The sequence below is a fragment of the Hippocampus guttulatus genome, chromosome 1 (genome assembly GCF_054856545.1).
Source record: "Hippocampus guttulatus isolate MCC_2025c chromosome 1, RoL_Hgut_1.0, whole genome shotgun sequence".
Taxonomy (NCBI): Eukaryota; Metazoa; Chordata; class Actinopteri; order Syngnathiformes; family Syngnathidae; genus Hippocampus; species Hippocampus guttulatus.
The window spans coordinates 33,805,435-33,817,916 of record NC_141261.1 but is presented as its reverse complement, the minus strand read 5'-3'; the positions used below and the strand labels follow the sequence as shown (position 1 = coordinate 33,817,916).

At 44.5% G+C, this 12,482-nt stretch overlaps 1 protein-coding gene across 2 annotated transcripts in view; it reads left to right on the top strand.

Moving 5' to 3' along the window:
* The window catches only part of itpr3 (inositol 1,4,5-trisphosphate receptor, type 3), a 191,980-nt gene that overhangs the window by 53,601 nt on the left and 125,897 nt on the right, over positions 1 to 12,482 (top strand). For both annotated transcript variants that reach the window (XM_086127490.1, XM_086127481.1), the window contains exons 5-9: positions 1,154 to 1,312; positions 6,356 to 6,454; positions 6,552 to 6,635; positions 11,143 to 11,289; positions 11,486 to 11,581. In XM_086127490.1, coding sequence (XP_085983616.1) covers positions 1,154 to 1,312; positions 6,356 to 6,454; positions 6,552 to 6,635; positions 11,143 to 11,289; positions 11,486 to 11,581 — 585 coding nt within the window. The remainder of the gene's footprint in view (positions 1 to 1,153; positions 1,313 to 6,355; positions 6,455 to 6,551; positions 6,636 to 11,142; positions 11,290 to 11,485; positions 11,582 to 12,482) is intronic.

Here is a 12,482-nt window from a genome sequence, read left to right as displayed (position 1 = left end):
CAAGTACCAAGTACATTTTTATTGTCAGATGTGCTGTATGTGAAACGGACAGCACATTTGAAATGTCATCCCTCTCATTTTTTTGCTTTTTTTTTGTTATAAATCCTACTTCACGGATTTCACTTATCACTGGTTCTTTTTGGAACGTAACCCCCACGATAAACGAGGGATTACTGTACTTCCATCTATCCATTATCTGTTGCGCTCAACGTCATGAGAGTCACGGGCGTGCTGGAGCTTATCCCAGTTGTCTTCGGGACACCCTGAACTGGTTGCCAGCCAATCGCAGGGCACACAACCATAGACAAACAGCCATTCGCACTCGATATTACAACAAGGGATTATTTAGAGCATTCAGTCAACCTACCTTGCATGTTTCTGAAGTATGGGCTGAAACCAGAGTAACCAGAGAAAACCCACACAGGCACATGGAGAACATGCAAGCTCAACACAGGAAGGCTGGAGCCTGGAATCGAACCCACAACCTCTGCACTGTGAATCACACGGTCTTACTAGTTGCCCACCATGCCTATGGTTTGCTTTTTTTATTTTTATTTATTTATTTATTTACTTACTTATCCTATTCAGTCCTCATTCTTTGCTCCTCCTTTCCCAGGAGTTAATTTCTTGATGTTGTAACTGTTTAAATTCCCAAGTAGAGTTGAAAATAAATGTACACATAGGAACTGGATTGCGTGCTGTGTGTGTGTTTGAATCATAGTTATTCACTGGTATGGCAACTAATTCAAAATTCTCCAAGTGTACTATCCTACTAATTAATGACAGATTTTTTTTCATCTGTTATCCTTTTAAAATAACTCAAAAACGGGCATGGTGCCCTTATAGGCTCTCAAGGTTAGACAACAAAGATAAAAAACTCAATTTGCTATTAATTATTTAAGCTCTTTGGAGAGAACCAATTTACGGTACACGTCACCTGACAAGGTAATTTACATAATGTTCCAGTGTTTCACGATGTGCAGTACAGTATTACTGCATGTTTTTCCTTGCTCTTTGATATCTAAAGATGCCAACGAAACCTTGCGCTCCACCAGGGGAAAAAGGCTGGAAAAAGCTGCCCTTGACAAGCAGTGTACAAAACAAGGAAAACATAACTCAGCACTTGATTCATTCATTTTTCGTCTTCCCGCAGCTGCTGCACATGAAGAGCAATAAGTACCTGACTGTGAACAAACGTTTGCCAGCGCTTCTGGAGAAGAACGCAATGCGCGTCACACTGGATGGGACCGGCAATGAAGGCTCCTGGCTCTTCATACAACCTTTCTGGAAGCTGCGTGCCAATGGAGACAATGTAATGTCCCAATCCCATATTTATAGTGTATATCAGTCCGACATCACCCAAAAAAAACAATTTTGGATTGAATGGGTCTACATCCAAAATCTTCAATGTGAGCAGTAGTCCATTCCGGACTTTGCTCCTGCTCTTCAATCCAGCAGCGTCAGCATCAATCAAAACAATCGTTTGTGTGAAGGAGCTAACTAAGAAGTCCACAGTGTTGGAGTCCTTTACGGGGCTCTGCAGTGCCCCCAATTTGGGCACACAGGCGTCCAAATTGAAAAAATATATATACATTGTACATATACAACCAGCTGAAGACTCCTCGACTCTAATAAAACACTTTTATTGTAAATATTGAAACTTGGGGTAAAAAAGTTTCACAAGTGCATGCACTGCTGACATTCACTTGAATCAGAGCCTGAGGCTGCCTTGGCGGTCGGCTGGCATGACGGCCGTGGCCCCAACTTAGGGCATGATGGCTTCCGGCACCCGCCGCAGACTGAGGACGACCGAGTCGTTCCTTTTCCTTTTTAGCTGTGCTTTTGTCTTTGGTGCTGGATACCGTAATTGTGTAGAGTTAATCGATAATATACAATACAGTAAAATATGTCTTTATTTATATCGCACTTTGGATTAAAGTAGACATTGATGAGCTCTATTGTCTTTTCGCCGCACTTTCAACATCCTGGATGAGATAGCATGACTAGCGGAATCTTTGTGAATTGTTGCTGGATCAGGCTGGCCCTTCCAGCGGCGGAGTTAATGTAAACTAAAGAGGGGCTACGGGGCCAGGATGATTGGGTCAGCTAAAAGCTGTCGAGCCTCAGTACCTCTCCAATGGCAGATCCAAAACCCACAAAACAGGTGATCTAGAATGACAAGGAGCATATAAGTTCAATGTTCTGGAGTGTTAAGATAAGATAAGAAAACCTTTACTTGTCTCACAATGGAGAAATTCCCAGTTTACAGCAGCAAAATTATCCATCCATTATCCGAACCGCTTGATCCTCACTAGGGTTGCGGGGGGTGCTGGAGCCTATCCCAGCCATCTTCGGGCAGTAGGCGGGGGACACCCCGAATCAGTTGCCAGCCAATCGCAGGGCACACAGAGACGAACAACCATCCACGCCCACACTCACACCTAGGGACAATTTAGAGCGTCCAATCAACCTGCCATGCATGTTTTTGGAATGTGGGAGGAAACCAGAGCACCCGGAGAAAACCCACGCAGGCCCGGGGAGAACATGCAAACTCCACACAGGGAGGCCGGAGCTGTAATCGAACCCGGTATCTCTGCACTGTGAAGCCGACGTGCTAACCACTGGACTACCGGGCCGCCCCAGCAAAATTATGAAAGGGAGAAAGTAGAAGACAAAAATTATATAAAGAAACACAAATATAAAATATAAATATTAGCATATTAAAAATGGGTTAGTGGGGGTGAGTCCAGGTTTTCAGAACCATTTTCAGAACCGTCTTCAGACGGCAGGAATGAGCGGCGGTACCTCTCCTTCTTGCAGGATGGGTGTATCAGTCTCTGGCTGAGGAGGGGTTGGGAGGGTCTGTCCATCATGGCTGTTAGCTTAGCTAGCATCTTCCTGTTGCCCACCTCCTCCAGAGTGTCCAAGGAGCAGCCCAGGACAAAGCTGGCCCTCCTGACCAGTCGGTCCAGTCTTTCTCCATCCCGGCCTGAGATGCTGCCTGACCAGCAGACAATGCAATAATGAATAGCTGAGGCCACCACAGAGTCATAGAAGGTCCTAAGGAGTGTTGCATGTTAATAAGCATTTTATTTTGGAAAATACGAGATCACAAACATCTAAAAACATCTCATGTAGGAAGGCAAGTTATAACATTAATACAATACTAGAGAGCAGTGTATTCAGCTACACGAACAATAAACATGAATAGAAAAGGTGTCCAGTGTTACACCGTGGAACATAACACACAGTTTTTATATAATTATAGCATAAAGAACAAAACATGTTAACCTTTACTTTAATTAATAACTCGCAAACTCACTCCCAATCACGAAATTCGTTTCAGTCTTCATTTTCGGTGTCACTTCTGAATAACTCCGGAGGAAGTTGAAGCGAAGATTGTTGGCGTAGGAAACAGAGATGGTGAGGTGCTGATGGTCAGGTTTGGACTCCAGACAAGGAACGCAGAAGGACAGATGGTGGTGGACTTTGGTAAGAGGTTGTAAATGGCTATAGTGAAGACTTTCTTCCAGAAGAGGCAGGAAAATAGGGTGACCTATAAGAGTGGAGGCAGGAGTTCACAGATAGACTACATTTTGTGTAGACGGTGCAATCTGAAGGAAATCAGTGACTGCAAAGTAGTGAGTGGTAGGTGAGAGGCTAGCCAGACAGCATAGAATGGTGGTGTGTAGGATGACTCTGGTGGTGAGGAAAATTAAGAGAGCAAAAGCAGAGCAGATGACAAAATGGTGGAAGCTGAAAAGGGAAGAGTGTCGCATAACTTTTAGGAAGGAGTTGAGACAAGCACTGGGTGGTCAGGAGGTGCTCACAGATGACTGGACAGCTACAGCTAATGTGATCAGGGAAACAGGTAGGAAAGTGCTTGGTGCATCATCTGGAAGGAAAGTAGATAAGGAGACTTGGTGGTCGAATGAGGAGGTGCAGGAGTGTATACAAAGAAAGAGGTTAGCTAAGAAGAAATGGGACACTGAGAGGACTGAAGAGTGTAGACAGAAGTACAGGGAGATGCAGCGCATGGTGAAAGTAGAGGTAGCGAAGGCCAAACAAGATGCCTATGATAACTTGTATGCTCGCTGGACAGTAGGGAGTGAGAGACGGATCTATACAGGCTGGCAAGACAGAGACAGCGATGGTAAGGACGTGCATTTTTTTTTTTCCTGCTTGGCTCTCGACGAAGGCGGACACTTTTTTGCTCTGCTCTCTTTGGGAGTGACCAGGTTGGATAAAATCAGGAATGAGAAGATCAGAGGGACAACTCATATGAGAGGTTTTGGAGAGAAAGTCAGAGAAGCCAGACTGAGATGGGTTGGCCATGTCCAGAGGAGAAAGAGTGAGTATACTGGGAGAAGGATCCTGAGTCTTGAACTGCCAGGCAGGAGGCCGAGAGGAAGACCAAAGAGGAGGTTTGTGGATATAGTGAAAGAGGACATGAAGTTCACCTTACCGTGGTGGAGGGGTTTGTGTGTCCCAATGATCCTAGGAGCTAAGTTGTCTGGGGCTTTATACCCCTGGCTGGGTCACCCATGGCAAACAGGTCCTAGGTGAGGGACCAGACAAAGCATGGCTCATAAACCCCTTATGACGAATAAAATAAATGGCACTCAGTTTCCCTTGCCCGGACGCGGGTCACCGGGGCCCCCCTCTGGAGCCAGGCCTGGAGGTGGGGCTCGTTGGCGAGTGCCTGGTGGCCGGGCCTACACCCATGGGGCTTAGCCCGAAGAGGCAACGTGGGTCCCCCTTCTAATGGGCTCACCACCCATGGGAGGGGCCAAAGGGGTCGGGTGCAATGTGAGCTGGGCGGCAGCCAAAGGCGGGGACCCAGGCGGTCCGATCCTCGGCTGCAGAAGCTAGCTCTAGGGATGTGGAATGTCACCTCTCTTGCAGGGAAGGAGCCCGAGCTGGTGTGTGAGGCAGAGAAGTTCCGACTGGATATAGTCGGACTTGCCTCCACACACAGCCTGGGTTCTGGTACCAGTTCTCTCGAGAGGGGTTGGACTCTCTTGCACTCTGGAGTTGCTCACGGTGAGAGGTGCAGAGCAGGTGTAGGCATACTCATTGCCACCCAGCTCAGTGCCTGTACATTGGGGTTCACACCGGTAGATGGGAGGGTTGCCTCCCTCCGCCTTCAGTGTCATGATTGGGTATAAAAGGAGCGTACCAAGGCTCATTTGTTCCCAATGATCACCACTTTGTGACCAGCTGCTTTGGCAAGTCGTCAATCATTTCCAATAATGTTTCTCAATGTATAATTACGAAGAATTTAGAGATTTAAAAATCTATGGTCCATAATATTATGATAAGATTCAGAGACACATCTCGACCCCCTCCATTGTGTCTAGGTGTGCGCTTTCTATCCCTCCATGTGGCAATTCAGCAGGATAATGGGTATCAAACGGAAGCGATGCATTCAGGTTTAACAACAGTGTTTTTTCACCCTTTTGGATGAACCAAACCCTGCTAGTATTTTATATGTATTCGCCTAACCGTAATTGAAAAAATAAAACATGCTGATTTTTTTTTTCAAATTCAAGACACAGGTTCATATTACATCAGTGTACATCCTGGACCCTGCTCAGTCACACATAAAATCACTGTCATAAGAACTCAGTGGATCTTTACTGCCAATCAATTGAAATTTGCTGTTGCCTGACAGAGATAAGTCAGTAATGCTTTCCTTTCCCTGTTTGACTTTGGTCCTCGAAAAGGATTGCTGCAAAAGATGCGTAGCAAACAGTATGAGTATCTCAAAGTCTTGCTTGGCTGAGAGCATTGTTGTTCTGAAGAGTCGACAAGAATCATACATGTTAGACGAACACAGACATGGCGTGTGTGAGTCTTGGCCTCCACTGAACCCCAAAGACTGACTGCTGAACCCCAAGGTTTCGATTTAACCCACGTTAAGAGACACTGCTTTTAAGCAACCTGAAAAAATGTAGCGTTTGTGGACGCTATCACATGACGCAATCACAGTAGTTTTCCAATTAAAAGTAATTTGATATCTCATACAGCGACGTTAACCACCACGATCCTGAGAAAGATTGTTAAAGTAGTACCACAGCTGCTTGGAATGCCGCAACTGCCTGACACCGACCGTTAGTCATTTGTCTGGTTCGTCACCAATGTTAGTCGTCATCCATCACCTCACACCTGTCTTTTACTCCTTGTCTTGATATTTTCAGTATTTGGGAACAACCAGTAGGGGGAGACTTATTTCAGGCTTTTGACAAGGATGGCAGTAAGATTAGAAACCATCTTACTGCAAGAGGTCTTGTAAATGAATGATAATTCATCATTGTAATAATAATAATAATAATGTGTGTTTTGCCACCTGCAGGTGGTGGTGGGGGACAAAGTGATCTTGAACCCGGTCAACGCCGGCCAGCCGCTTCACGTGTCAAACTACGAGCTGAGTGACCACCCGGGCTGTAAGGAGGTGCGAGCGTCATTACAGATGTGCATCACCCTCAAAGCGCACATCCACCTCTGACTCCGTATATATATTTGTGCGTGTGTGTGCGCACCTTCTGCAGGTCAACTCTGTCAACTGCAACACCAGCTGGAAGGTCAACTTGTTCATGATGTTCAGTGACCACAGGGACGAAGTGCTCAAAGGCGTGAGTCACATCGCCAACCGCAGTTTGCCTTTCATGAAGCCACACTCCCAATATGCCGACAGACCAGTCAGAGGGCAGCACACTGGTCCTGCATTCTTCGTTGCAGCGCACCCTGTTAAATGCAATGATAACATTTTATTTGTTTTTAATTTATTTATTTAAAAGGAAAGGATAGTTAATGTGATTGGCCTGGAACTATTTTTTGTTTCAGTTTTCAAAATCTAAAATTTGGCGAGTAAATGCACACTCTGCATAAATCTTGAATGTTATTCTACAAAAGTGGGTCTTAGCTACGTAAGCAAACAAGGCAAGAGCGATCATCCTGGTTGCAGTGTTTGAAAATGCTGTTACTTTTTTTCCACCCCAACTATTGGAATGTTAAACACAAACACAGAACACTACCTTTTTCTTTTCAAGTGACAAGCATATGGCTGTCAATCAGAGGGCAGGTAGTGAGAATGTAAAGCAACAGACCACTGACAATTAATTGTCCATCGTTCAATTAAGTAGCATTTATAAAAAATAATAGTGCAAATAAAAAATATCAGAGGCATCGGGTTCCCTTAAAAAAATGATATGGATAAGGAATTTCCCGAATTGCTGAGCCTTTCACAAGCACAGATGAGGCGAGGCGTGAGAAAATAGTCCAATAGAGGAAAAATTTCCTCAACGTACTTTTGCAAGGAATTTAGGCATTTCATCATCTATAGTTCAGCATATCATCAAAAGCGACAAGGCCAAAAACGAACATGGCTAATTGTAGGCCATTGAGTCATTCATTTTAAACCACACATACATTTGGCTGTCCTCTGGACCTTATAGGAGGTGTTACAAAACCCCAGTCCTCCTAGTCTTAAACTGCAGCTAGTCATATTTGTTGTGTGGCTGAACGATTTATCGTTCCACTAGATGAAGATATGAACATTCAAAATATTCATATCTTACAATCAACAATATAGGTTTTCCCTGCTTGAAATTGCATCAACTCAATGTGAATGCAACACTAAGGCCAACCAATCACAAACCTCATTTCATGCTTACCGTGGCATGTCAGCTGAAGCTAGCTGATGACAAATCCAAGGTCCGGAGTAAAAAAATATAACTCATAACTCCATCCATCCATTTTCTAATCCGCTTATCCTCATAAGGGTCGCCGGCATGCTAGAACATATCCCTGCTGTCTTCGGGCAGGAGGTGGGGTACAACCTGAACTGGTTGCCAGTCAATCGCAGGGCACACATAGGCGAACAACCATTCATGTTCACAATCACACCTAGGGACAATTTTGAGTCTTCCATTAGCCTGTCATGCATCTTTTTGGAATGTGGGAGGAAACTAGAGTACCCAGAAAAACCCACGCAGGCACGGGGAGAACATGCAAACTCCACAGAGGGAGGCCGGAGCTGTAATCGAACCCGGTATCTCTGCACTGTGAAGCCGACGTGCTAACCACTGGACTACCGGGCCGCCCCAGCAAAATTATGAAAGGGAGAAAGTAGAAGACAAAAATTATATAAAGAAACACAAATATAAAATATAAATATTAGCATATTAAAAATGGGTTGAAATCGAACCAGCACTGTGAGGCGGACGTATTAACCAGTTAAACACCGTGCCAACTCATAAATCATTCATCATTATTTGGAGGTATTTTAAATGAAAAGAAAAAGAGTGACTTGGAAGTAAGGAAATCAAGTGTTGTACTTTTCATGCTAACTTAATTCAACATCGTGACGTCGTACACCACGTGAAACAAACACATTTTTAGTTCATTGAGAAACATTGTAAATTGTGAGAGGTCCTGTCTGAAGCCAGATGTGATTAGTAAGACTGTATGTCAAAGAATCTGTCGAAATTGCAGTGTTGCATTCAAGACACGCATGCATTCGTTGTTTATCGGGTAATACTAATTGCTTTGCATTTCATATGCTCCCCGAAAGACTGAGATGTGGTGATGCGTCTGCTCCTCACCATATCAGGTTTCATGTTCTTCCCTCTGGAAAGAAAAAAAAATTACAACGGCAGTGGTTGGCAAAAGCAGCAGGCCAGCCTTCAAAAAGCACAGACTAAAATTTTTATCGAAAAGCTCTTAGTCTCCGAAAAACGTGTTTGATTGTCATAAAAATTATATACACAATATTAGAATGATCATTTAAATATTTATGATTTTGCTTCACATGTACTCCGAGAGAGAATATATTAACGCCACCTAATGTATCTCTACTCATGAAATTCACACTTGTATATTAGAACGATCGTCTGATTTTTTTTTTTGGGGGGGTGTTGTCAAGCCATTGTCTCTTCATATGTGTTCCTATAGAATAATAATTGACTGGTTGTAAGACTCAATTGATAGCTAATGCTATGTTTACATTATGTTCCCAGTGGCCAAAGCAATCATGTTTCAGGCCACTGTGTAAAAATTGACATAGATGTGATGCAACGCGGTGGCAGAACCGCTCGCCAGCTCTTGCCAAGGTCATAAATTCACAGAATATACAGTAAACATAATTGTGGTTTACAACACTTAACCATATTTACAACATCATATGTACAAATTGATGAAATATTGAAGCTTGGGGTAGAGATTTTCATGAGCGCATGCACCGCTCGCTGGGCCCAGTTCACATGAATGAGAGGTCTCCAGCCCCAGAGTGGAGCCTCGTTGCGCCCATGGCCTGACGGTCATAACCCCTGCCGTGGATGGTGACTATCGAATGCCACCGGCGGACTTCGGATGCCGCAGGACGACAAGCCAATCCAGTAATCCCTCGTTCATCGCGGTTAATGGGGACCAAAACCACGCGATAAACGAAAATCCGCGAAGTACCGACCAATTAACATATATAAAACAATATTGCCCCACGTGGGCCCTTGCGCTTGAGCAGAGCGCGCACACACACACACACACACACACACGCCAGCGATTCAGCTTGTGCAGCAGACGTGTTTATGATTAGTCAATTAAGACAATTAAGGATGAAAGAGACCTGCTTTTGTTCTTATAAGCCTCTTCTCTCTCTCTCTCTGTCTCTCTCTCTCTCTCTCTCTCTCTGTCTCTGTCTCTCTCTCTCTCTCTTTCTCTCAGCAACACATACACTCACCTGCGTGCCCATTCGTGCACGCACACACACACACACACGTGCACCACGTGGACCTTCCACGCTTGAGCAGAGTGCGCACACACTAGCAAGCATAGTAAACAACACTTTAGGGGTGTTCACACGGCAAGATTTGGTCCGGTGCTACGCCGGGGCTGCCCCAGTAGAGCGTTCACACGTGCAAATTAGCACCGGCGTAGCCCCGGAAAACAGCTTACACCGGACCAAATTTGATCCACCTCAGGGAGGTGGTTTAAAAATTTGCTCCAGAGCAAATGCTCGTTTGCGAAGGAGCACCGGTGTAAATCTGCACGTGTGAACACAACTGGGGGGTTAAATTTGCTCCAGAGCAAATGCTTGTGAAGAGTTTACGTACGGCGAGAATGCGGTGCTTTCGTGCTCTGTCGGACTTCCGTCATGTGTTTGTTTAATAATGACACAAGACTTGGCTGGTAACATCTTTCCTTTTGTAGGAGACTGGACTGTCTCGGAGTTGTTTGTGTAGTTTGTTCCTTTGTTGTGTGTTCACAACCCCCGTCCCCCATATAATTTATTTTGTGATTTCCTCTCTTGATTTTCTGTTTGGCGCATTACGTGTTTGCTTTTCTGAGTGTCATTGAAGTCATCGTTGATTTACGTTTTCGGGGGCGGTCACTCTCGAGCAGAAGGCACGGAGACCGAGAAGGAGAAGGACGTGCCTGTCCAGTAGTCGCTTGAGTTGTGTATACGTTTTAAAAAGAACCAACACGACAGCTCATTTGTTTTCTGTCGTTTTGCTCCGCTGCAGAAACTGCCGTGTGAACGCAAGTGGGGCTGCACCGACGCTGTGCCGGTGCAGACACGCTCAGCGGCTTTGTACGTGTGAACGCTCCACACAATTTGCTGCGGTGCAAAATATGTCGCAACAAAATACATCGGTGCAGCGCCGGAGCAAATGTGTGCCGTGTGAACACCTCGTTAGACACTGATTTTTGCGGACTTCAAAAAAAAAAAAAAAAAAAAAGATGAATGTTTGAAAAAAATCCGCGATGAACGATAAACGAACCGCAAAGTAGCGAGGGATCACTGCACTGTATTTTGGTCCTGACCACGGGCAGCGTTGTCTCGCTGGCCTACACCCAGAAATTGATTTTTCATCGAAATTTAAAAGCATCTGTGCAGTTCACACCTTGATCCCCAATTTCTCCCACTTTTCACTGGGCCCTTGTTCAGTGCCTGTTGTCATGGAAAAGCAACGGAGGCCGTGTGGTATGGTGCCGGACCAAGCAGAGTGTTGTGGTGTTGTTTGGTGTGAACGGAAAAGTGGCTCAAGGGTGGCCGCAATTGAGCAAATTCAGATATCAGCATGATGCAAAGTGTGGACAAAGCTGCTGAACATTTTGACAGGACACTGTTCTTTCCCTCAGGGCGACGTGGTGCGTTTGTTTCATGCTGAGCAGGAGAAGTTTCTGACATGCGACGAGTACAAGAATAAACTTCATGTTTTCCTGCGCACAACCTTGAGACAATCGGCCACATCGGCGACCAGCTCCAATGCGCTGTGGGAGGTTGAGGTAGGAAAATGAACTTGGTGTCAAAAGTACTCCCTGTTAACTCATTAAGTCAGATAGTACTGCTGTGTTACTCGAAGAGGTGAGAGATATTTCCTCTTCCCGTGTGTCTATTTCCAACCCCCCCGCCGTAGACTGCAAATTTCCCCAGTGTGGGACAAATAAAGATGATCTTATTTTATCTTAATTGTTCGTCCAGGTTGTCCATCATGATCCATGCCGCGGAGGGGCAGGACACTGGAACAGTTTGTATCGCTTCAAACACCTTGCCACTGGAAACTACCTGGCAGCAGAGGTAACTACGGCTGGGAAACAGTCGAACATGTCGACTTAAAAAAAAAAAGGTTGATTTCACTGAACGCCATTCACATGGACATTTATAGGCCTCATCCTGTAAGTCAATTGTACACTTATCTGAACCGATCCTGACCTTTTGCACAGTTGATTGCCACCCTCTCCTGGTGCTGGTTGACACAGGCAGTGAGTTTGTCCACAGGGGCACACTTTGCTGTAATGTCGCCACAGTAATTGTGTGTTTGGCATAGTTTTGGCACAGGCAGTCACTTTGAATCTGGGTCAAATATACATATTAGGATGTTAGTGTCATGACTGGGATGTGAACCCTTGTCCCCTGTTTCAAAGACAGTAATGTGCTGCATTGCTCAGCTGTAAGGTAACGTGTTTGTTACAGACAATTGCTTGTTATAATGTTAGCATTGCGAGCTGGAAGGTAGTTTTAGATTAAACATGTTAAGATGTGTTACATCATTTGTATTAAAATGGAAGAATGCCAAATTTAGCATTGCTATAGACTTGTCCGTTGTCAACACATTGCAAACAGAGATCAAATGTGATTGTGACGTGATTTGAATTCCTGTAGGAAAATGTTTCAGAAATCAACAAAAATCACAGGCCAATGCAATGCACGTATAAGGTTTGAGTGTGTGAGTCATTCCTGGATCTTTTATTGTAATTTATTTGGGATATTTTATTGTATCGGATTTGTTGAAAAATTAAATCGTTGTGTCTACTGTAGGCTCTCTCTGTCTCTCTCTGTCTCTGTCTCTCTCTCTCTCTCTCTCTCTCTCTCTCTCTCTCTCTCTCTCTCTCTCTATATATATATATATATATATATATAGACATAAAATACATAAATGCATAAATATTCTAGAAAAAAATTGACAGAAGTCAACACA